Source organism: Colius striatus, chromosome 1 (genome assembly GCF_028858725.1).
Source record: "Colius striatus isolate bColStr4 chromosome 1, bColStr4.1.hap1, whole genome shotgun sequence".
Classification (NCBI taxonomy): domain Eukaryota; kingdom Metazoa; phylum Chordata; class Aves; order Coliiformes; family Coliidae; genus Colius; species Colius striatus.
Genome location: NC_084759.1, coordinates 91056797 through 91080793, shown reverse-complemented (window position 1 = coordinate 91080793; position 23997 = coordinate 91056797). Strand labels below are relative to the sequence as shown.

The 23997-nt window shown below is 42.1% G+C and overlaps 1 protein-coding gene across 1 annotated transcript; it reads left to right on the top strand.

Moving 5' to 3' along the window:
* The first annotated feature begins 1091 nt into the window (after nucleotides 1-1091).
* UBASH3A (ubiquitin associated and SH3 domain containing A) lies at nucleotides 1092-22591 on the top strand. The gene is made up of 14 exons (XM_061988620.1): nucleotides 1092-1204; nucleotides 4491-4544; nucleotides 6049-6235; nucleotides 8251-8449; nucleotides 9146-9315; nucleotides 10191-10399; nucleotides 11254-11380; nucleotides 12912-13020; nucleotides 14227-14349; nucleotides 15141-15233; nucleotides 16268-16412; nucleotides 20075-20181; nucleotides 20675-20781; nucleotides 21653-22591. Exons 1-14 carry the CDS (start codon nucleotides 1092-1094, stop codon nucleotides 21788-21790), a joined length of 1881 nt encoding a protein of 626 aa, XP_061844604.1. The 3' UTR covers nucleotides 21791-22591.
* Nucleotides 22592-23997: the final 1406 nt, after the last annotated feature.

The following is a 23997-nucleotide window of genomic DNA, read 5'->3' as shown; positions in this document are numbered from 1 at the left end:
CTGTTATGCCACTCTTTCAGCAGCCTTCCTTGGATATGGGAAACACAGGAGGATGTAGGAAAAAACACCAAAACAAACAAATAAAATTTTAAAAAGCAAGCAGGCAAAGATGTATAATAAAGCTGCATTTCTTGAGTTGCTCACAACGCTCTGATGCTCTCCTTATTAGGCTTCAGAGACAAACGGTTGGAACCAGAGCCCAAACTGTCAAGGTGCTACAACTTCAGCTAAGGTAGAGAAAGTGAGGGCTTGTTTTAGGAGACCAGCAGTTCAAGTGATCCTTTCTGTGCACGAGGTGAGATGTTCTCTCCAGGGAGTGGTGGCACATTCACTAAGGGCACAGAAATTTACCTCCAGCCATTTCACTCTCTCTGGCCATGCTGAAAACCCTGGGGAACAGCCAGTGAAACTCTGCCAAGGCTCCTGTGGTAGTACTGGAACTGCCAGAAAGGACAGGCTTCTCCCTACTGATACCCTGAGCTGCTCCAAGCCCAGTCTCAGGGCATAATGTCTAGATAGGACATTAGGTTTCACCTTGCAGAGTTGGCCAGCTTATTGCCTTTGGCTGAGAAAACCAAAGGAGAAGTCATGTACAATAGAGATAGGTGGACATGAAAATTGAGTCCAGAAGGAAAGAATTCAGCCTACAGGATAACTTCTTAAATGCTGCAGGACATCCCCACTCACCTCCCACAAGTTTTGGTAGCAGCTCAGGTTGATTTCTTGACTTTCAGAAGAAAATTTAAAATGAAAATATGAAATAACTCAGGCCCTTCAACAAGATCCCCTTGGTTGTGATGTTTACTTTTGGACTACCAGTCTTGTTCTGCCGGGGCAGATGACAAAATCCCAGAGATAACTTTTGCTTTTTCAGCCTCCCTAAAACAAAACTTCAGAGATTCTATGAAAACAGGATGTCAGCTTTTGTCAGAAAAGATCACAAGAGGCTTGAGGTTTTTGGTTTGTTTTTTTTTTAGCTGCTCTTTCTCTTTCCTTCTCTCTTATTTTCTTACTCCCTCCCTCTCTCGCACCCTCCTCCCACCTCCCAGTTCCTGTCAACACTCAGTACAGTCAGGGGAAGAGCGGAGGAGATGGCGGTGGCTGAGACGCAGCTGTACGCAAAGGTGTCCAACAGGCACAGGAGCAAAAGCACCTCTGCACTCCTCGAGTCTCTCCTTGCCAAAGGATTCCCGGCTCATACCGCGTGAGTAAAGTATTCGGCTGCTTTTGGATAGTAAGAGGTGAGGTATTTACCCTAAGATCCTGACAGCAGGTGGTTTGTTTTTTTCATCTAGACAGCATGCAGTTCCCTGGAGTAATATCTCTCCCTATACAGAGGTCAGACCTCTTACTTTGATTTGCTTGTAGAGCAATGTGTATTACTTATATTGCAAAACCCACATGCTTTGTATGCGTTTGTGTGTATCTGAAGACACATGCCCTTCCATGCCTTCAGGTTGAGAGGCTTCACAATGAATAAAGAAGTTCATCTGCACAGTTTGCCCTTGCAACGTATCCTCTTTTGGGTTTTATGCTTATCACTGTTATTTTAAGGGAATTAAAAGTGGACATAACTTCTGTCCAAGGGGTTTTTTTCCAACCTGACAAAGACGTCCTGCTGTATTTTGTCACTGGAATCTGTTTTAAAAAAGTAAGCATTCCTTAACAAGGTGACATATAAGTCTGTCGATTTTTCTTCCTGTCTTGAATCAAGATCTTTTTCCAAAAGCATCCCATACTTGTAAAATGTAACAGTAAAGGATGAGGCACTATTTTGAGCAGCCCCAATGGATGAGAGGTTAGGTAGTAGCAGCTAACTGAGTTCATAAAAAAGAAATGTGTTGGCCACTCCTTCCCACCTTGGTTGGACCAGGAAGTTTGGGGGAGGATTTTCCAGCTTCTGAAGGGCAAGTACAGACAATTGAGTTCAAGCTGTTAAAAAAATAAATACTTTTGTTTAAGCGTCAGAGACGCTCACAAAAATATTTTAGAAAGGAGAGCAATATCTCTCCTTTTTGACTGAAAATTAAGCCAGTGGAATAGGCTTCATTTCTAAGTGCTGTGCTGCTTTTTACAGAACAGCTGTGTTTAGCAAATCAACTTCAGACACGATGGGCACAGCTTTTAAGGAAACTGTGGTTCCCTTGTTCCCAATTACGCACAGTGGAATTTTAGCCATGGAGCTGAAAACCTGGCTCATCATCTCTCTGTTAATAATGTAAGTTTTGGTCACCACAAAGTAATGGCTAGTTTAAAAGTTTTTTGGCTTCTATGTGATGTTCTTCAAATCCCCTTTGAAATACTTTCTGCTGCTGCTGCTGAAACGGCTTTTTGTTTCCCAGGTCAAAATCAAAAAGCAGCAGCAGAGGTACAATGCGAATCATCATCAAGTGATAACATGTCCAAAAGCACTTTGTTTTTAATTTATTTTCTTTTATTGACTTTAAGACCTTCAGAATTTTGATTGGTTTTATAAGACCTTTTAGCCATCTCTGTAGTGCCTGGATTACACCGTAAACAAAGTACCAAAAAGTTGTTCTTTTGAGTTGTTCTAGCCTGAGAAAAATGAGGTTGGGTATAAACACTACAAAATCTTTCATATTGTAGAACTAGCATGACAAAATAACATTTCCCCAAAGAACAAAAAACAAATATGTGAGGATGAAGCCTAGCATCAGATCAACAAAAAGGGCCTTCCCTGCTGCTTACATAGAACTAAACTGTGTCAGCCATTTCTGCTTTAGGGAAGAGATAATTTATTCTCACCGTAAAGACGCTGTTTTTTAATACAGAATTCCAATGGTTTATTCCTACTCTCTGACCGAAAGTGATACCTACAGAATTGATTATATGCATTATCTTTCAGCCTTCACTGCTCATCTTGAAGTACAGGATGACTAGTCGCATTCCAATGCACTCTTGATGCTAAGGTCTCTGCAAAGCATCCTACAGCCAGTGTATATGACAAGACAAAGGTTGGGAGCATCTACTACATCTGCAGAGAGTAGCAGAAGGGAACAAAGAGATAGTACTGAAGCAGTATGACAGTCTGTGGTCTCAGGTCTTGCTCATCATATTACATTCGCGATTTTGTAGGCCCTATGGTAAAGAAAAGCTGAAGTCAAGCTCCATTTGGCTTTCTGAGCCATTTGCACAGAGCTTATGTCTGAGTGGGAGGAGCAGCGTGACATGAAGCAGTAAAACACACACTTTGAAGTGTAACAAAATCTTACATCATTGAGCAGTGGCAGGCACTGACATTTCAACAGGATGCAGCAGGAAGGGCTGCATGGAGAGAATGACAAAAACACAAGTTGTTCATGTTTGATGTGATGGCAAAAGGGAAGCTAGCAGAGATGTGGAAAGAAAATGTGCAGTCTTCCGTCACAGAGGACACGGGCTAGTTTTAGACCAACCAGCTCATAGTTTTTCATTGATTTGGCCATGGTAGTTGGTTTACTTTATGGAGGAAAAAGGTAGAAGGTAAAGTTTGAGTGAAAAGATGTTAGCCTACATCTACATTGAGTCCCCACTAAAGAGCCAGGCATAGTTGCAGACACGTAAGTACCTTTAAATGTTTTTAGGAAGCCCAAGCTTTTGAAGTGGAGAGAAGACAGAAGGCTAGGAAGAGTCACCAAGGACTAACCTAAGTCCTGATGTTTAATGCACTCATTGCACTGCTGGTGTGTGCTCAGGCATCACAGGGATGGATGGAGGATAAAAATGTGAGGAGACTAAATTAGTTAGCGCCCTCAGGACTCAGTGGCTAGAAAGGATATCTTCAAGAGAGAAGGAAAGACATGTGCAGGTGGGGTTAATGGGTGCAAGTGCTACTTAAACACTGGAATCCTTCACCCATTACTTGGTATTTATCCACAAAGACTTGCTCGTGTGAAGCACATAGCTGTCATTCTGAAAGCTCTAGTGAAAAAAGCAAATGCGAATCAATTCCGGTCCCAGAAAGGGACCGATGCATTAACAGAGAGCAATGTGAGCTATTTTCCTTCACCTTGGACTGAACTGGTGGCTTAGGTCTGTCTCTCTTCTGGCCTATGGGAGATCCTCAATCCAGATTTTAAAAGTCCAGTACAAGCATGTTTTCCTTTGTTTATATGTATGGCCTTGGGCCTGCCATCTTGAACTGGAATGTAACCCTATGAACCGAGCAAACTCTGCTCTTGGAGTGCATGGGTGGGTGTTTTACTCAACCCCAAGGAAATCCATATAGTCTGAAAGGAAGTGCTCCTAGAACACAAAGTAGGATATTCTGTGGAGTGGACAGATAACAGTCCTCAAGGAATTAAAGACTTGCAGTGGAAAATGCTATCTGGAAGGCTTCAAGAATGTTATATATATTCCAGACAGAACCTAGTTGTTAAAGGTCCTGTCTGTGCTGGAAAACAGACTTGGCGACCACAGGATACCCATTCTTTACTTTCTTGGAGTTTTCTTTCCATTATTCTGATGAATCCATTTTGTTTTTTTCCTAGTCAAAAAGCATTGGCTGCTACTGGACAAAAGACAATAGAAGATGCTGCAAAATGGTAAGTACCTGTGATTTCTAAGGAGTACTTTCACACTAAACCTGGCTAAAAATCCTTGTTCATGTGCTGATTCTGTCAGTAAATTTGAAGTTAGCTGCCATAAAACCCCTATGTCTGAGTTCTTTTTTTTTTCCTTTTTTTCATTTTAGTTCATGTAGAGAAAGAAATAATTTTGTTTGTACTTATTCTGGGAGTCAAGATCATTTGCGGAAGGTCGAGGATAAATTAAAAAACTGGGGAGGAAAGGACAGTCTTAGATAGAAGCAGCTACTTTTATCACCATGATGTTAGTCAGTTCATAGAACCGGTGGCTCTGGCCAGACACTTCTCAGCTTTAAGTCTCCTGCTATTTTTTGTGGCTGTGCCCTCAAGTATCTTCTCACTGCCTCTGCAAGTGTGGTCTGCACCCACTGGTGTTGGACACTGGGGTCTGAGGGGGCAGCCTGGACTGCCTCCTAAAGGAAAGAAGGAAGGAAGGAAACAGACAAAAATATCTGTGAAACCATGGTTGTAGTTACAAATGCATGCAGTAACAACATGGGGGTAAATGGCAATGGCTGAAGGCAAACAGCCCATCATGAGAAAGGCTCATTATAAAATAAGTTAAATGGCTGATGGTCAGAGGGGCATATTATTAGAGTCAAAATCACTCATTAGTTTTGATCCCTACAAAGATATTTTTCCTCTGTACCAAGACTCCTGCAGAGTATTCATATCCTGATAATTGATTTTTTTGCTTTAATCCACTCTCTAATCCAATCTAGCGTTTTCTTGCATTCTCTTCTACGTTTTGGTGTGATTTTTTTTCCCCCTTTGGCTTGGTTTTATTGGATTTTGGGGTTGAGGTTTTTTGTGAAAAGACAGAGGAGACATTGGAGAAAGGCAGATTCTTTATGAATATTTTTTGTCAGGCATGCCACGGTGCTTTTCAACAATCACTCTCAATCCAACAGATATGAAGCCAAACATTTGCAGAAAAGAGTAGAGAATATCATCATAGAATATGAGTTTTTGATCATTGCTTGTGCATTTTCTGATTTGTCGTGTTTGCTTTTAGAATGGCTAAATAAAAGTATTGTGTTATTTTGAATATTTTTTTAGTCTTCAGTTATCTTTCATGTGACATTTTCTACCTATTGTTTTTTTTCCTCCTCTATCTCTCTGTTTAAAGACATGAAAAAGGGGGGAAAATAACCCCAGAAAAAATGAAAAAAAATCTTTGATAAAAAAATCTTTGTCTTTCATTTTCAGACATTGAAAGAAGTGAAGACACATGATAAAATGTAAAGCATACAAAATATAAGCAGAAATAAAGCCCATTCTCTAATAGCTAGTATTTCAGAGAGAAAAATTGTAAGGAGCTTTTATTTTAACTTTTCATTTGTTAGAAAATAACAAGCTTGTATTTCCTTTTTCTGGTCTCTACTTATGGATGCCTTCAACCACAGGAAACAAGAGCAAGCAGTGCACACACTTACTCTCGGTGATATGCTCTTGATTTCAGGTTGCACTCCCACTGCAATGATCCCTCTTTGGATGACCCAATCCCTCAGGAGTATGCTCTTTACTTGTGTCCCACCGGTCGTTTTCATAACCACCTGCAAGAGTTTTGGAAGGAAAGCAAGCGCCAGTGTGGGAGAAACAGAGCCCATGAGATTTTTCCACACATCACACTCTGTGATTTCTTCACGGTAAGGCACAAAATGTCTGCAGGCACCAAAAACTGGTGAAAATGGACCACCTACAGCTGTCTTATAGCACAACTTCTCAGTGATCCAACTAACATGACTGAGGTCCAGGCACATTTGCTTAGTATTTGGGTACTCAGCCCCTGCGTAGGCACACCACCTGCTTTAGCTACCCACCTTAGGCCTCGAAGTACTTAAAAGTCAGACATTGGAGCCAAGTGGGATGCTTCGGCATAGCTGTGACACATGTCTAGCATCTGCCTAGAGCAATCCTGTGTAGTCCAGGCTGCTTATGGACCTGTCAGAAGGAAGCAGTGCTCCCCACACAGATCTGTTGGCAAGCTAGAAATACCATGCCCATTGCTACATCATTCTAGGATGTTACATCTTCATGCCCTGGGCAGCAGTGTCTGCCTTCAGTCCACTGCACAGCAGCAACAATATTATCATAGGATGTAGACAATTTCAGTACTATGTCTATAGGAATCTTAGGAAAAACTGCCTCCCACAGAGAGCCCCAGCCAGAAGGTTATTTGCTAGGGTGAATGTCTCAGCCTTTACCATGTCTATTGAAGCCTGGATGTTGTGAAAAAAAGAGAAGCAGAATGCACAAGGATGGAAGGAACAAGGAGTGCTGGACTGGAGTGCAGCAGGGCAATTGAGTCACTGTCAATAATTTAGGTTCCTGGACTCCTCGTGGGCTGTTTTCTGGTTCTGGTGATGCTATAGCCCTCCTAGCTGGCCTTCTGAATGATGGTCAACCCTCTAAAGAGTTTCCCAGCAAAGCCACTTCACTCATATGGGTGAATGTGTCAGTATCGGCAAATACCAGCAAAAGTCTGGAAGGACTCTGGAGCCAACTGGTATCCAGTTTTTACATGTTGATGGTGCTGCATATGAAAACCAGCTGCATTTAAGATGTACTTAAACAGACATGAGCTAGTGTAGCTGGACAAATTTATTATATTAATCAATCTTACTTTCATGGTAAATCATGCCACTAAGAATAGACAGTGAAAATAAGAGTATTTTGTTGCAAAATATTGAATAGCAGGGTACCCTGTGGCTATTAATCACAATTATACAGAACAAACCTCATCAATTAATAACGAATGCCATGCTGTTGAAAGGTGTCAAGTTTAAAGGCCTGCCCCTGGAAGAGATGACTGAATTGCAACCCTCACCTCACACACCTCAACCCTCTTTCAGGTAGCATATTTCTAGGGATAAATGCACCTTCCAGTGCTATTGTCTGTCTGCTCTTCAGCTGTCAGCAAGAGCTGACCTGGGCACCTCACAGGCAGAAAGCGAGACTCACTGACCTGGCTCCCACCTCTCTCTCCTGACCCAGCTGCTCTTGTTTCTTGACTCCTCGCATCTTTTGCAGCTCCTGGACTTGTCAACCCCAGAGGAGACCGCTGCACGACACTTAGCAAATAGCACTGTAGAGGAGAATAAAGCAGTGCAGAAATGGAGCATCACTAATGTTTTTGTCTTTGGCTAGATGGCACAAAGTTCATCCTTGTCTTTCCACTGCTTAAACTGCTTAATTGCCACTTTTTGTAGAAGCATGGCTCTGTACAATTTGCTGTGATTAGAGCATTAAGATTGATGATGGCAGGATGCCTCACAGATTTTGCTAGGTATGTTGATCAGCATTTAAGACCTTGAGGTTTTAGCAGAAGTGATTTCAGCCATTGGATAACAATTCTTACTTAGAATTGAGGTGGAAAATCAGGATCCCCATCTTGTGGCCTTTTCCTATCGAGCCACCTGGGTAGGAATAATCTATGGATAGGTGCTGTAATATTCTATTATAGCATCAGGATATTGTGCTGATCAAAATGCCCAATATTACCGATTTTAATACCAGGAATTTCAAGCAAGTTCATAGGCATGTTATCTTTCCCAGGAAGTCTAATATCCACGCTGTTTTCTGATATGACTGTATGACACAGGCTACAAAAGTGGCTGTTGAGCCAGTAGGTAAAACCTGTTCCTCCTCTGTTCTCTTTCAGTGTGAAGACCACAAAGTGGAATTATTGTATGACACCTTAAAGCGAGTGGGTGACAGCTTTTCACAGTGCTTTCCACCATCCATTTCTCTTTTACTACATTCATCCACCAGCTACCTTGGCTTCTTTGTTGGTGACAGCCATGCAAATATCCTCAAAGAGTTTGCTCTGGCGTTTTCATCAGAGGCTTCGGCCCTGGCAGGTAGGACCAACATCAGACTGAGAATGGGTGGATTGTAGCAAAAATGCTTAAGCATGGTACTGAAAGCATCTCCCGGGTCTCAAGGGAAGTTTTACTGATGTTTTATGCCAGCATAAAATCCTCCTACAGATTTCAAAATAACATGGCTATGGGAGTATGTCTTAGGGTCTGAAGACACAATGCTTTTGTCTGGGAGCTAGAATGGTTAGCTGTGTAACTGGATAGGTCATTGATCAGATTATCCTAGATGAGCAGGGATATAATCCCCCCTATCCCCAGAACTGCATGCCAGCCTGATGGCCTGACTACATTCCTGAGAAACAGATCCCAATCCTCACTACAGTGACATCCAAGGAAAACTGCATTGCCAGTGGAGACTGAAGAGGCACAGCCCCAGAACAGCTTCATCTGAGAGAAATGAGTTCAGTGTATCTCAGATTGGGAGAGGAATTCAAACCCTGTTAATTTTTATTCTTCCAGATGAAGGCTGGGAGCAAATCCTGTCCAGATTTGTGAATTATTTTGCCATGGTTAGAACCATGACATTCTGCAAACAGCTACTCAGCAAAACTATGACCTACTCTGCTACTAATTACTATGATATTTCCTGTACCATGCAAAGCATGTAGGAAAAAACAAGAAAAAAAGTTAAATTACCTTTATTTCTATGTTGTGATGTGATTCTTTTATTCCTAGATTGCCATGTGAAGCCCTGCCTAAAGCAGATCCACCTTACTTTGGCTCACAAGTTTTATCCTCACCATCAGAAGACTTTGGAACAACTGGCTAAAAGCATTAACCCAGGAGAGACCTGTCAGTGGGTAGCTGCTCTTTACTCACGGGACATGCGTTTTGTGCATTACCAGGTACTTTCACTAGACTTCTTTAATTTCCTGAGCCCATGGTCAGACTCTTTGCTACAGTTATCCTGCCTTTCTTCCTTTTTTTTCATTAAGAAAATGAGTGCATGCACAGTACATTTTTTCAAAAAGCACAATTGTTTTAAATACTTCTTTTGACTGAAAAACAGTACGCATGAATCAGTAGAAGATGACTTACGGTAGCCTACTTGACCTGTGTGTCAGTAAAGTCTAATTCCTAACTCCATCAGAAAAAAACCCTAATCTTACCATGATGTGAGAAAATAAGAGAGAAGGAAAATTACAACCTTGGAGCATTTGCTAGGATTTGTCAGACCAAAGCTTTGCAGTAGAATTCCGTTCTGCAAAATTAGTTTTCTTGGTTGTCCCAGCCAAGGTGAAAACTTCACATATTAAACAGCAGTGAGCAAGACACAGTTTTTGCTGATGATTTTCTCCTTTACAGACTCCTGGTTAAAACCAGTTGACATTTTTCCAGTTCTAAATTCCAAATACAAGTTACAGAATGGTCAACGTTTTTTAGTCTGATCAGCATATCACTTTGTCACAAGTCCCTTATTAGATTTTGGTCACACTCAGCTGAGCTGCAAGTAAGCACAAGAACAACTGATAATGCTTTTGCTACCTCTGCTTTCAAATAAGCCTGTACTCTTATAGGGAAAAAAAACCCCCATTTTTATGAAATCCAAGCACCTGTTTTTATACACAAGTGCTGTTAAAGAGCACATTGTGGAGCGGAAAATAGAACTGGTCTCTGTGTCCAGTACAGAGTTGAGCATGCTTACCCTGAACCACTGTGGCACATGCACCAGCAGGCTCCATCCAGGTAGCAGCCTGACCCTACTGTGTGTTCCCCCCAGACCCTGCGGGCTCTCTTCCAGTACAAGCCCCAAAACATCGATGAACTCATGATCAACGCCGGGGACTTTGTCTACGTTGACCCAACGCTGCAGTCGGGCGTGAGCGAGGGCTGGGTGATCGGGACCTCGCATCGCACAGGCTGCAGGGGTTTTCTTCCTGAAAACTACACGGAAAGGGCCAATGAGTCAGATACATGGGTTAAGCACAGGTGAGCTGGGATTTTGTGGGTGTTGCTTTATGTCAGTCACTTTTCCTGATGGGAAGAATTCCTCCTCAATGTGAGCTGTAGGCCGCTGGGCAGGAGCTGGAGGCAGCATGGGCAAAGAAAAGGGAGGTCCTGGGGTTCTGCATGGGATGCTGAGACTTCTGGAAGAAAAGACTTAGAACACACGCACAGAGCTCCCAGAGTTCATTAGTTCAGCTGCTCAAGGGATGACCGCTGTTTGCTCTTGAACAACCTGAACATCCTAATGAATTTTAAAAGACCGTGTTCTGCCAGGTAGGCTGAGCTTTCAGCCTCGTTCATTGCTCTCTTCTTTTTTCTCATTTCAAGAGCTTGCAAAGTTAACTTAATGAAACCACTTGAAGGTTACTTCACTGCCTTAAGCCCACTCTTGCCGTGTTTATCTACCTCGTATCAGCAGGCATCTGCCTGCCTTCCTGCACTTTGCTCTGCAGCTGACAGCATAGCCAATGCTACTTGTAGATTAAATCTGATTTTTCTAAGCAGACATGTGTAGGTGCACTTCTTGCTGAGTCCTCACAGACAGAGAGGAGGCAACTGGGTAGTATTTCCTGTTTGAAGATCACACTGTAGCAACGTTACACCCAATGTATGTCATTAGTTCATATTATTTTAGCCTCATTTTTCACTGGGCAGATTGTAAATCAAGAACAAAGCGATGTAGTGGATTGCAAGTATGCAGAAAACATTGATTAGAATGTGAATCCTGACTTACACATATTTGTAGACAAAACATGACTTAAAAATCCCTTATATTCGTGTGTGTGTCCATATGTTTGTGTGTGTGTGTGTGTGTGTTGCTTTTGCTTTTTCTACAGGGAATACGTTTTTGGAACTGTTTCAAGATTCTCTGTCCAAACTGAAAATGAACCTAATGTAAAGCTGAATGGAGAAGTCCACAATCCTAGTATATCAAGGAGTGTTACCAATATACTTCCTCTTCAGGTAATTGGGTATTTTTCATATGCATATGCACATACACTATCAAAAATATATAATAACTTTAATAGTATCTTGCCTTTTTTTTGTGCATTCAAGTGTTTCATCTTCTTAGACATATAGGTAATGCAAATAACTGCACAGGACTGCAGCAAGAGAATAGCTAACTGGAAAGGTTTGCAGCACTGGTGGGATTACATTTTTGTCCCAGTTTCAAAATTAACATGGTATCACATTTTTCCCTATGTTTTCCACTGGTCTTCTGGTGGAAAGTGGAAAACAAATATGGACTTTGTTTTTTCACCTATAGCACATTTGCACCTGCACTGCCTTCTTGGCTCTGACTGTCAGACATGCCAAGACAGTCCTTTCTTCTTTTCTTTCTTTCCAAGACAGTCCAGCACTGACATGCTGCAGAAACCCCTGTGAGATTGCTAACCCCTCAGCCTTTCTTCTAATTGTGTTGGGGATTAACCCCAAGTTCATTTGTGTTAACATCAGAAAAACTTGAGGGTACCTTGAGGGAACTTCCTGGGGCCTCCCAGGGTGCTATATGTACAACTGTAAGACAAACCATGAATCGCACATCCTTCCATTGCGTATTAATTGCTCTTGGCCTCCCTTACCTAGCTCAGATCTGTGACAGAGCCACTGCTTGGCCTGAGTAACACGTTTTGCAGATGAGTACATCTCTAGTCTAGGAGTTTCCCCAGCTTCTGAGTTCCTCCTAAACAGAAAAGCAAGACCAGAAAACCTTAGTTTTAAATTCTGATCTTGTGGTTGATTTGTGTTTCATGGCAGGAAATGCAATAGTGTTTATCAGAATACATGAATATAAATCTCAAACCACTTCTTAAAAATTCCCTCTGCTGGAGATACACATCACCAACCTCAGTGCTGCATCAGTAATGCTGTGATGGGTTGCTGTCGAAAAAAGTTATAAAACCTTTGACCTGTCCCTTCCTATCTTCTCATCTGTATTTAACATGTATTATATCCTAACACCAGACTACTTGGAACTTTTTTGGTAATTCCATGTAGTCTGAGTAAAAAAGTGACCTCAGAGGAGATTGACTGTTGACTTGGCCACAAAGTTAAGAAAAGTGTAATAGTAGTGTTTTTATCAGGAAGAGGAGGTCAAGTTTAGTGTTAGTCCCGCTGTAGAAAAGAGCATTACCACTTAAATTTTAGCAACTTTTCCTCATTTGTTTATACTGACTGTATGATATATATTAAAATTATAAGTCTTTCTACACTGTAATTAAAAGATCTGTTATCAGCACTACCTTTCACTAGTGTAAATGCAATGTTACAAGCTAATCTATAGCCCATGAAGGTCAGATTTCTCTTTCATTTGCCTTCAGTGGAGAGCCAGTCAGGCTTACTATTGTTCTAAAGATGGCCATCTACTATTGCACCTCCTTTCTGTCTCCCACTGTGCTTGTTATAAACCTCTCAGGATAAGTCTGCTGTTCCTTGATCAGAACTTTCATGCAGTTTATACATAATATCATAATGAAAACCCCTTTTCACATAGCTGTCTCAGAATGTTACCCTGCGAAGAGGTGTGCTGGTGATGCGCCACGGGGAAAGAGTCGATCAGGTCTTTGGCAAATCTTGGCTCCAACAGTGCTTGACTGCAGATGGTGAGTAAGATAAAGGAAAGATCTTAGCAAATCAAAACCAGAACCTATTAATCCCAGTAAAGGGATGTAAACATTGGCACAAAAGAGTCAGTAGCACTGCAAGTCAGGTCACTGCTTTGACCTGCACATAACCAGTATTTAATAATGTCCTAAAGTCCTTCATGTTTATATTATGATTATGGGTAAGCTCTGCAGAACCATCAAATCTTGTGGTACTGACAGATGTGTGTCTCTCTGATAGACCTACAAAACACAACATCCCTACCACTCATTACAGAAGGTGATGGTTTTGAGACCCTTACACCTTTCTGTGCTTGAGTGATGTTTTGAGGTGAAAAAAACTGACCCAGAACAGTGAAATATGTGTCAGGAGGAAGGAGGGAAAGAATAAGATGGGAGTTCAGAAAGCAAAGCTTTATGCTGAAGTCTCCTTTCTTATGCTGGAGATCTCCTATCTAAAGTGTGAAAAATTTGGAGTAGGTAATGAGGATGGTACCTTCTGGCTGCATAATCGAACTGGGTAAATTTTTCTTCAGTGGAAATGTCATTTTGGCAATGGTAAATAACTATCGATATGGAATGGATTTTTGTTTCATTTGAGCCCTACGAAGCTGAATTCTCCCTGTTTCCTGTCCTGTCTCCTCCCCACCATTTTACTCCTTCAGAGCTTGCAAAAGAGATGCTATTTTGTTAGGATGGGTGATTTCCCAAGCCTTACAACCTGATCTCTTTAAGGGAATAGTGGTCACCAGGCTTGTTCACCAGTGAGACACTGACTATGTTTGTAGTACTGAAATAATCCTGTGGGCATCTGAGTTCAGGTACTGCCTCACAGTCCCTCCAACTGCTTAGTTCCTATCTGTCTCCCTGGTGTGATCTTCGCTGATGGCAGCTCTCCCTCACCCCTACAGGTTCCAGGCAAGGTCTAGGGAGAGCACAGACCAGCAGACAGATGGTATGGGTGTTTGAGGTGGAGAGAAGAGCAACTAACTCCTTGAGCAGACACTTTGCTTCTCTAATTGCCCTTGTGGCCAGAGAACAGGCCCCAGCCTGTTTCATTTCCCAGCCGAGATGTCACTCTGGGATGAGTGTTCAGAACCAGCCATCCAACCATTTAGGAGAAATTAAGCCATCATAAAGAAAAGCAGCCTGTATGTTAGCTTCTCTCTCCATTGTATCGTGGCAAAACATCCCACCTCATTTCAGGAAAATACCACAGAGCTGATCTGAATTTCCCTTGCACCTTGCCGAAGAGGAAAGACGGCATGAAGAATTTTGAGTATGATCCTCCTTTATCTTGCTGTGGGGTTTTCCAGTCAAGGCTTATAGGTAAGCTGGATAATATCTACTGTTTATATAAGGGTTTGGGAAACAGACTTACATCATCTACAAAAGCTCACACTGTCTTTGAAAAACTTCCTAGCAGCACTCACAGTGATAATGCTTCTCTAAGGGCAACGGATACAAGGTCTTGTTAACTGGTAAAATAAAGAGCGGGGCTGGTTGCTTATACTGGAGACCTGTTTCAGCCAGTTCCTGGAAAGTTAAGAGAAATCAGCTGCAACATTACGTGTGCCCTGCTTGTGTTTGTAAGGGACTAGCATCTTATGCAGTTGTCGCTCAATGGGCAGTGAGGAGTGAAGGGGCTGACTGAGGAAAGCAGCTTCATGGTCATCAGAGTGTGGTCTGCTCATCACAGGTACCTTGACAGCTGCGTGTTTTGGGTTAGTCTGACTCAGCCCACTCACCAAATGAAGCTATTTCTGCTTCCTGAGCAAGTGTGCCTGACGTTGACAATGCAAGTCTGGCGCAAATGCTTATCTCTGATGATATATGGAGACAGACAAATACCTAATTGCTGTTTGCAGATTTTGAGTGACTCTTCTGTAATTATCTTTCCAATACGCATTTTAACCTTGCTGTTGCAAGCAGAGGGAGCTTTTAAGTGAGCTCAGTCAGTTGATAGTTTGAAAAAAAAATGAATAGAAAGGAACTGTCAATATATTCTATGTCAGTAAAACTGAAAAATTCCAAGCCTTTTTTGCAGAATGTCTTTTGTCGTAGTTTCTCATCTGGCATGACTTGTAAAAAGAGCAATTCACTTTGCTGTTTTCATCTAGGGGAAGCTCTGCTGGACCAGCAGGCAACAGTCAGCTATATGTACTCCTCACCCGCGCTCCGCTGCATCCAGACAGCTCAACACATACTGCAGGGTAAGGCAGCAAAACCATACTGGGGTTTCTGCCACAGTGAAAATGTCAAACTCCTGTGAAGTCTCTGAGAGAAGAAATTAAGAAGATATATGACTTTGTGGTTATTGTTCTATTTAAGCAGGGAAGACAAGGTGGTTTTGTCTAGCTGGTATTGTAGGTAGTAATAAGCTTGCTGCCGTGTCTATGTCTGGAGAGTATAATCTCACTAGTCCTTGCCAGCTAAAATGGAATCTAATCTTGTATGAAACAAAGTCATTTCACACCAGCGTGAATTCAATGTTAGTAGCTGCTCATCAAATCACTCGTGCCACCTCTTACAGAAAATATTCTCAGCCAAAAAGCAAATGTTTCCAGCACTCTGAAGGCTAAGTATGTGAATCAGGGAAGAGAGCTTGCTCCTGGAGGCATTTACCTTCACAAGCCAAACTATTTTCATTCCTTCGTATTGCAGAACCTCTTTCATTCTCTTTCTCCTCCTCCCTCTCCCTCTGTTTTTTTCCTCTCCTGTCCACTCTGACAGATCTGTCAGAGGTTCACAGTTCATTGCCATATTTACATTAGAATTATGATGGAAATACATTTATTCTGGGAATTAGTGCCACTCGGTAACATCTCTTGAGAATAATCAACAAAGTAATGTGTCTTTTGAAAGGAGATTTTTAATGCTGTAGGACAATTTATTGCCCAAGGACCACTGAGCAAAATGCTACATAAAAATGGTAAAAACATTTCCTGTCTAAAGTTGATTCAGATTGCAGTGTCATCAAGGTCTTGAATTTTGTCCTATACCTTGCAGATCGTCACAAAATAGCTCCAGAAGTAATAATAACAATGTAAGAATTTGTAGTGCCTTAATGTTAGTCAGACAAGAATATAATGGCTTTATTTAATCCACACGATCCTCTTTTGTTCAACAATGAGTGATTCTTTTTCATTAATGAAAACATTACAGTGAACAAAGTGGAAAGTACAACACAAATATGCCACCTGGAGTGTATTTTTCTGTTCTTTATAAATATTTCTTATTCTTGCAGGGCTTAAATTAGATCAAAAGGTCAAGATCAGGGTGGAACCAGGACTCTTTGAATGGACCAAGTGGGAAACAAGCAGAGTAGTTCCTAACTTCATGACCCTGACAGAACTGGCAGAGGCCTCTTACAAAATAGATACAAGTTACAGGTAATTGATCTGTATCTATCTGTTAAAGCTGGTGCATTTGGGTTTTGTTATTTTTTTCCCCGAGGCATCTGTTTGTCTTTTGAGTCGTCATAAGCCGTTTTCTCATTAAATTCAAGTCTGCGTGATCTGTTCCCAAAATATGACACGCTGCCATCTGTCTTGTGCCAAGAATCAACTTTGTTTGCTGCTCTGACACAGGGACACATGCACAAACATCTGATGTTTCAGTATGGGATCAGCTCTGCTCTAGTGTTGCCTTCAGATCCTCTGGCTCAGGTCCATTGTTTGTCATGCACAAGCCCAGTGATATTATAGACATTAGTGTCAGGTATCAAGAGTTCCGTTTTTATCTTTGGCTCATATGAAGCATACTTTAGAAATGTGAAGAATAACCTGTTGGGTAAATAGCATGCTGTTTTTCAGCAGTGAGGAAAAGTTACTTTAGAAAAGTTTGGTAAGCACCTTGTTGAGGGTCTGCAGGGCCAGAGATCTGCCCTGCAACAGAGGATGAGACCAGGCTGGGAGGTGACAGGGAGCACATCTCCATGCCTGAAACATTGGTGTTTGTCATTGAAGCAACAGCTTCTAGAGGAAGAGAAAGAAGGGAGACACCCCTGTGCAGCTTGGGACAGAGCCATGCATCATCTGGGGAGAGAGAGGTGAGCCCAACATGAACCAGTTGGTTCCTGTTGACCCTCCCACTTCTGGTTTGAGGGCTAGCCAGGACAATTGATTTTCACTATAACTGATGTTTGTGCCAAACTTGTTCAGAGAGGGGGGTGGTTTTGTTTTGAGTTGCTCAGAGACTAGTACTGTGCTCAGCAAGGACTTTTTGGGGCCCTCAGAACTTAGGGGGTGAGGAGGCGTGGTGCCTTTTCTGAGTACTTGCAAACCACAGCACAGGCAGGAAATGATAAGCCTCCAATTCAATCTATCTCCTCATCTTGCTCACAAACCAGGCTGTTCTGCATTTGCAGTGCACAACCAGATCCAGGAAATTACTCAGCTAATAAAAGTGAGTGTCTCTGGGCTTTCCCACATATACAAGGAAGGGAGAAAGAAAACTTTTCATGTCTTAATGCATTTCTTATAGCCAAACAACTGTCTTCATTTGATATCACATGAGGTAATAAAATCCTTCATTTCCTTCATTTCCTTTCATACTGCTTTCTGATGTGTTTTACCACCAACAGACAGCTTTCCCCACTTTTGGTTTTTTTTAGATAAAAAAATCTCTTGCCTCAACCCTCCACATAGAGAAGGGTGCAAATGCCAAGCAGCAGGAAGTTCAGAGGCAAAGCTCCGAAGCACCGCTAACTACAGAGTTCAGATGCCTCACAGCTCATGCAGGTCCAGGCAAAAATAGGGTGGATGAGCCATAGATTTGCACATATGCCAGTTTCTTCCCATCATGCAGGGCTTAAAATCCTAAGATCCCAGGGACTTATCATATTCACCCACTGCAAAGGACAACCTTCAACTAGTTTAACTCCCTGGTCAGCGTTAGAGCTAACCCAAATTCTCCTGTTTCCATTAAGAGGCAACGTGAGTGGTGCTGAAACATTTTCTGCTCGTGCATAGTGTGCTGAGATGAAATCACCTTGAGGTTCACCGCACCCAGTTGCAGACTGCTGAGAGTTGAGTGCCTCATCTGTGATGATTAGCTAGCAGGCCTCTTTTCCGTGGAAACAGGCACCTATGGCAGACACTGAAGATGGCATGAGTTGCCCTCTGAAGGACCATACTTGTCTCCATTGACCAAGTGGGACACTTGTGCCTTAGGCAGCTAAGTCTGAGTGAGATTAATTCTGCCTCTCCTTTCACACTCACGGAAACAGAGTGGTGGTAGATGTTCCCTATCTCAAAGCAGGATAAATTCTGCTTCTGCTATTTCTGCTGCTAAAGACTGACAGTCAAAGTGTAAGCCACTTAGTTCTTTCCTCTTTACCCTCTGCATGGAGGACAGACCTCTCCTCTTTACAACAGCCTTTTGCAGACTGTTATCACATTCTTCAGCCTTTTCCTCTGAGCTGAACCCTTCCCATCTTCTTCCGTAGCCTGTGCTTTCTGGATCCCTGTTCACTGATTCCCTCTGGATTTTCTCTTGTTAATCCTCAGCTCTTGTGCACTGTAGCACTCACAGCTGGACACAGTACTCCCACGAAGATCTTAGCCTGGACTGAGCACTTCTGTTGCTATTTAGACTGGTAACCACTTTTGTCAGTGTTCGGGACGCTCAGTTCAGCTGCAGGATGACAAGTTAATAACACGGTTAATATTGAGGTGCCAACAGGACAACACATTATTAAAAAATGCATCTCTGACAAAAGGCAGACTAGTTCTGAGTGCTCCAGTTTAGATTTCTTCAACCCACCCAGGATTAGTAACAGCTATGATTAACAAGCCAGAGTGAGCTTTACACATGGTTTTACCACCTATTTTCTACTTCTGTGGCTTGTGCTGATAGAAGGTACTGAGAACTCACCTGTGAAAGTACACTGTGATACCGTACCTTACTACAATATATTAATCTAATCTTTCTGCTGCCTATTCACTGAATGAGGAGACAATCAAATTGAGGTCAAGAGGGCAGTTGTTTGTAGGAAAAAAACCACCTGTGTTGTATCACAATACATAGCACTTTTGTGATTATTTGGCAAACAATATTTGCCAGCTGAAGCAGTGAAGGCTTCTCCTTCCCAGATAAGATAGATCAAGAACATGACATGAAAAAGTAGTCAAAAAACAGAAGTGCTCAGGTACTTAAGAGCAGTGTATTGTGATTAATGACCTTGGAAACTAGGGTCTTTTTTAACTCTAGGAGTGACAGTCTTTTCTGTTCATTTGTCCAGGTAATGCAGATGTACCTTGTTTGTTGATGATTTGATTTCACTTTGTTTATTAGAGAGACTAACACTGAGGTATTGAGTCTTGAAAACTTTTGCATCATCAGTGTCTCTCGCCTTGGTTTGAATTGAGTCAGGATTGCTGGAGCTGGGCTGTTCTGCAAGTCTGCAGTCCATACCTGGAAAATGGTCTTTGCCCACAAAATAGCTTAAAGGACAAGCTTTTCTTAGGCATGAATTCTGCTTTAAATAATCTCTGCTGTAAACTTCAAGTTTAACTGAAGCATGGTTTTCACTGCATCTGTTGCTCTATGAGCCATGAGATTTTGCCATAGGATTTAATACAAATTATTGTGAGAGAAGCTCAGTGTCAGGAGATTGGGGCATCCCTTTTTTCTATTGTACCTAGCAACGGGACAAGGGGTAATGGGATGAAGCTGGAACACAAAAAGTTCCATTTAAATGCAAGAAAAATCTATTTTACTGTTCAGGTGAGGGAGCCCTGGCACAGGCTGCCCAGGGAGGATGTGGAGTCTCCTTCCTTAGAGATCTTCAGGACCCGCCTGGACACGTTCCTATGTGACCTGATCTAGGTTGACCTGCTTCTGCAGGGGGGTTGGACTAGATGATCTCTAAAGGTCCCTTCCAAACCCTACCATTCTATGATTCTAAGCTAATGCTCCACCCAAGCTGAGATAGCAGTAGTCAGCCAAGTCAGTAGATAAATTTATATCATTTTAACCAAGTGCCTTCAATAGTACTAACATGGTCCCCATATTTATCTATATTAAAGTATATTTATGATTTTATTGTCAGGGGTAACTTCCCGCTCTCGTCTTTGGTGCCATCAGAAAGCTATGAAGAATATGTAAGCAGAAGCTCTGCAGTTATAAAACAAATCATCACTGCCTGCCCCAGCAAAGGTAAAGGTTTCAGATCTTTGGGTATTCTGTCAGACACTTTCAGTAACAGGAAGAGGCAGAGATTTGCCAACAAACATGTTTAGTATGAGCTCTTTGTATCGCACAGAGCTTAAGGTAGAGTTGTACTCCTTGTCCTGGGCTACACTAGATCAAATTACATGCAATTTATGGGGTAGACATAAAAAAGCAAAATTAAACAGAAGACAGTAGAATACTAAAGTGCAAGAGCACACGCCTTGCTTGTTCTTTCTGCTTTGTCATGTAGCTCAGCATACAACAACATACTTTTCTGGGAAGGTTTTTTTTCTCTCTTCTGGGCAAATGTTTTCTCTCAGTAGTTGGCATGCCTACAATACACCAGACCAGCACAATAAGTCCTGACACATTATCAAGGAGGTTAGCAAGATCCAAAAGAGCCTCATACCTATCTGTTGATGTGGTAACCTGACAGCACTGCAGCTCCCTTACTACTTTACTTTCTCTGGTATATCAGGTGTCATCCTCATCGTGGGCCATGGCTCTTCCTTGACATCTTGCACCCGACCCTTGATAGGGCTCCCTGCCAGAGACAGCAATGACTTTGCCCAGGGAGTTCGAAAGGTAAGAAGATCTTTTTTTTTCATCAGGAAGCTTTCTGTTTGTTTTATTATACTTTTAATAAGAAGGCTGCTTATGCAGTGAGACACATGTGTAACGGCATGCCAATACCAATGACATTAGCTTCCTCATTGTAGAGGGAATCTCATGCAGTTTTAGCAAAGCACTGGAGGTCAAGTGAAGGATTTTCTCCTGGTGAACAGTATGTGACTAGCAGCTTTGGAAATTTTCATCCAACTTCCCTGGAAAGTCAATGCCAGGTAACACCTACAGACAAGAGGCACATAGGGAAACCTCTCCATCCGGAGCTAGCGTCTACCCTTTAGCAACAGGGCTAAGAGTCTTCCCTCTCCTCCCCACGGTGTTGCAAGTGTAACCTGCAGCTACATTAAGTGAGTCAGTCTTTAAGAAGTTGTGTGTTTTTTGAGTCACTGTAAGCTCACAGCTTCAGTGCTCAGCTACAGAATGAAGTGAAGAAGGATTTTCTTGCCAGCTTCACAACTGGGACTTGTGCTTGACACTTGGTCTCCAAGGTTTATTTTTTGTAATGTTCTTTGTGTACCATCATCAATGGCAGAATTATTAACCTCAGTTTTTTCTTACCATCCACCTGGGTATGACCAACCAACTTAGGTATATTTTTATATAAAGGAGTAGGAGTAAAACTTTTGATTATCAGATCCAAGTATGACTGTGGGGTGATGACAGAAGCTCAGCTGTCAACTCTCAGGCCTCCAGTCTGTTTTTAGTTCATTTCAAATGTGGCAAAAATGTCCCAGTCTCTTCCCAAAACAGTCTCAGGATTTGCTTTTCTTCCTCCTTCATGTCAAAGCAATGACTCTGTTAGTAACTCTGCTGGTAAATTATTTCCTAGATCCCTTCACTGGGCATGTGTTTCTGTGAAGAGATTAAAGAGGAGAACAAATGGCAGATGGTCAATCCACCAGTGAAGACATTAACTCATGGACCAAATGCAGCATTTAACTGGAGAAATGGTATCATAGAAGACTAGAACGCCAGCTCTGCCTTTGCGGTTGTTAAAAATGAGCCAAGGACGAGTGATGGTTCAGCACAGTTGAGTGATTCACTCAGAATCATAGAATCATGAAGATTCAAGAATCAAGACGACTTACAGAGAGCGTGAATTACCCTCTCTGAGTTGTCAAAGCACATAAAAACACTTCCAAGTTTTGACATTTTTATTCCACTGGCTGAGAAGTAACCTAGGAATTGGTGTGCAAGTGAGCAATAACTCTTCTCGTGGTGAAGAAAGTAACTTTTAACCTTTTCTGAGAGTACAAACATTTAATAAATACAGAACTACCTGATTATAAAGTCCACTGCTATAAATGCACTAAATTAGTAGACAATGCTGCAGTTTCAAAGACCAAAAGACATTCCATGAGAATTATCTTTTTTCACACACTTGGATTGTTTTTACATAAGCAGAGAAACTGTGACTGAAAAAAGTCATCTCCTACCTGAAGAGACCAACTCTGCCTAAAGCTACTGAGTTTCCTATTTACTCCACCAGTTCCAGGAAAGCAAATATCACATTGACTATTTATTTGCCTCTTCTACAAAGAAGGTCCGTTTTTTATCACGCAGCTCCCCATTCAGTGATTCCTGAGTGACCCTTATTGTGAATGGGAATAAATGATTCCTTTTTGAAGAAAACTGAACTGATTGCTTTACAGTTGCTTGGACAACAGTACTGGTGACAAAACTGTGATGTGAGGAATGCTAACAGTTGAACATTTCCTGAGATGGCACTCGCAGGACAACAGCTTTGCTTTGTGCTCTTCCGTGCCAAATTGTATAGGTCTGAAAGGTCTCTGTGGCTCTACTCTGTGTGAATTGTTTTATTAACGGAACATAGACCTGAAATTTTATGCACAAACAGGAACATGCCTTTCCAAAGTCTGTTTTCCATTCCAATTTTTCCTTACAGTTATCCTCTCAGATAACTACTTTCAGGAATGCCTAAGTGTTTCTTTCAATGAAAGGGGTGAAAGAATGGTTACTCTTTATCTCTTAGCATGACTAAACATGTTTTCATTTTCATTCTTCATTTCCCTTTTCCTTCTTGACATACCTCTGCATGCGTGTCATTAGCCATCAGGCTATCCTACATTCAGGTTTTGGGGCTGAGGTGCCTGACAAGCACCCTTATCTGTGGGTGTGGAGACTTTGTATCTTGATCTTGCATGTTAAGTGGTTCATTTTGACATTCCAACTCTGGTGAAGTTGCTTGAGGTTTTGCTTTTCTGATAGCACTGCAATTTCAAAGCAAAAATCAAATGCTCCAGGGCCAAGACAGGAGGTCTTTAGCTAGCAAGAGATGCAAGGAAGGGCACAGGACTACATCACTGCTTGCAGATCAAGTGCATGAGATAGATGGCTACAAATGAGGCCAGGAAAAAAGTGAAAATCCTTAAGTGCTGTCACAACCTCTTCTTGCTCTAGGGGAGTAGGATGACAATGCAGCACTGAGGAGACTGTCGCTCATTTACTTTTCTACATTTCACCCTTTCACACACTTTCTGTCAGCTCAGAAGGGCAGATATTGTCAGATGATTTTTCACTGAGCCCCAAAGGTAGTGGCAAGGCTCCTCTGTTGTCTTCAGGGAGGACTGTGAGTCAGAGGTCTAGCTAGCAGATGATAAAAGGGCCATATGATACAAGAAAGTCAACATGTAGGGCAAAGGAAGGTGATGAGAGAGGGTGCATCATCTCCACCTTGCTCTCAGCCGTGTCAACAGCAACCAGTAAGTGTCTCTCACCACACCACCTGCTCCCTTGGGCTGGACCCAGTAGGCCAAGCCTGGCCTTCTGCTAGCACAAAGGAGTCTGTTTGGGTGCTCTGTTTCCTCACCAAGGAACCTGTCCAAGTGGGAAGAGGAGGGAAAATGGGAACAGCAAGGAAATGGGAGTGGCATGGAGGACTTGGACCTGGGCATGGCATATCTCTAGTTGTTCCCAGATGTTAGAGCTCAATGCCTGCAGAAGAGTCAGCTCCCGCTTCACAGTATTCCCATGGAACTTTCCTCACTATGAAAGTTGTTGCTTTTTGTGTTATTTGCTCTGATTTCATCAATCAATTTTAAGCCATGGGACAGGTGTCATCAGAGAAGCTGTTGCCTCAGACTGAAAACCTCCATGAGAGGTGGTCCCAGCTCTGAGCAGGACTTGAGGGTGTGTGGTACCAGGATTATGCAG

Excerpts from the sequence above, each read along its gene's own strand:
- UBASH3A (XM_061988620.1), top strand. The coding sequence starts at position 1,092 with ATGGCGGTGGCTGAGACGCAGCTGTACGCAAAGGTGTCCAACAGGCAC. Across the intron at positions 4,545-6,048 it reads ATAGAAGATGCTGCAAAATG|GTTGCACTCCCACTGCAATG; the intron begins GTAAGTACCTGT and ends TCTTGATTTCAG. Across the intron at positions 20,782-21,652 it reads TTGCCCAGGGAGTTCGAAAG|ATCCCTTCACTGGGCATGTG; the intron begins GTAAGAAGATCT and ends ATTATTTCCTAG.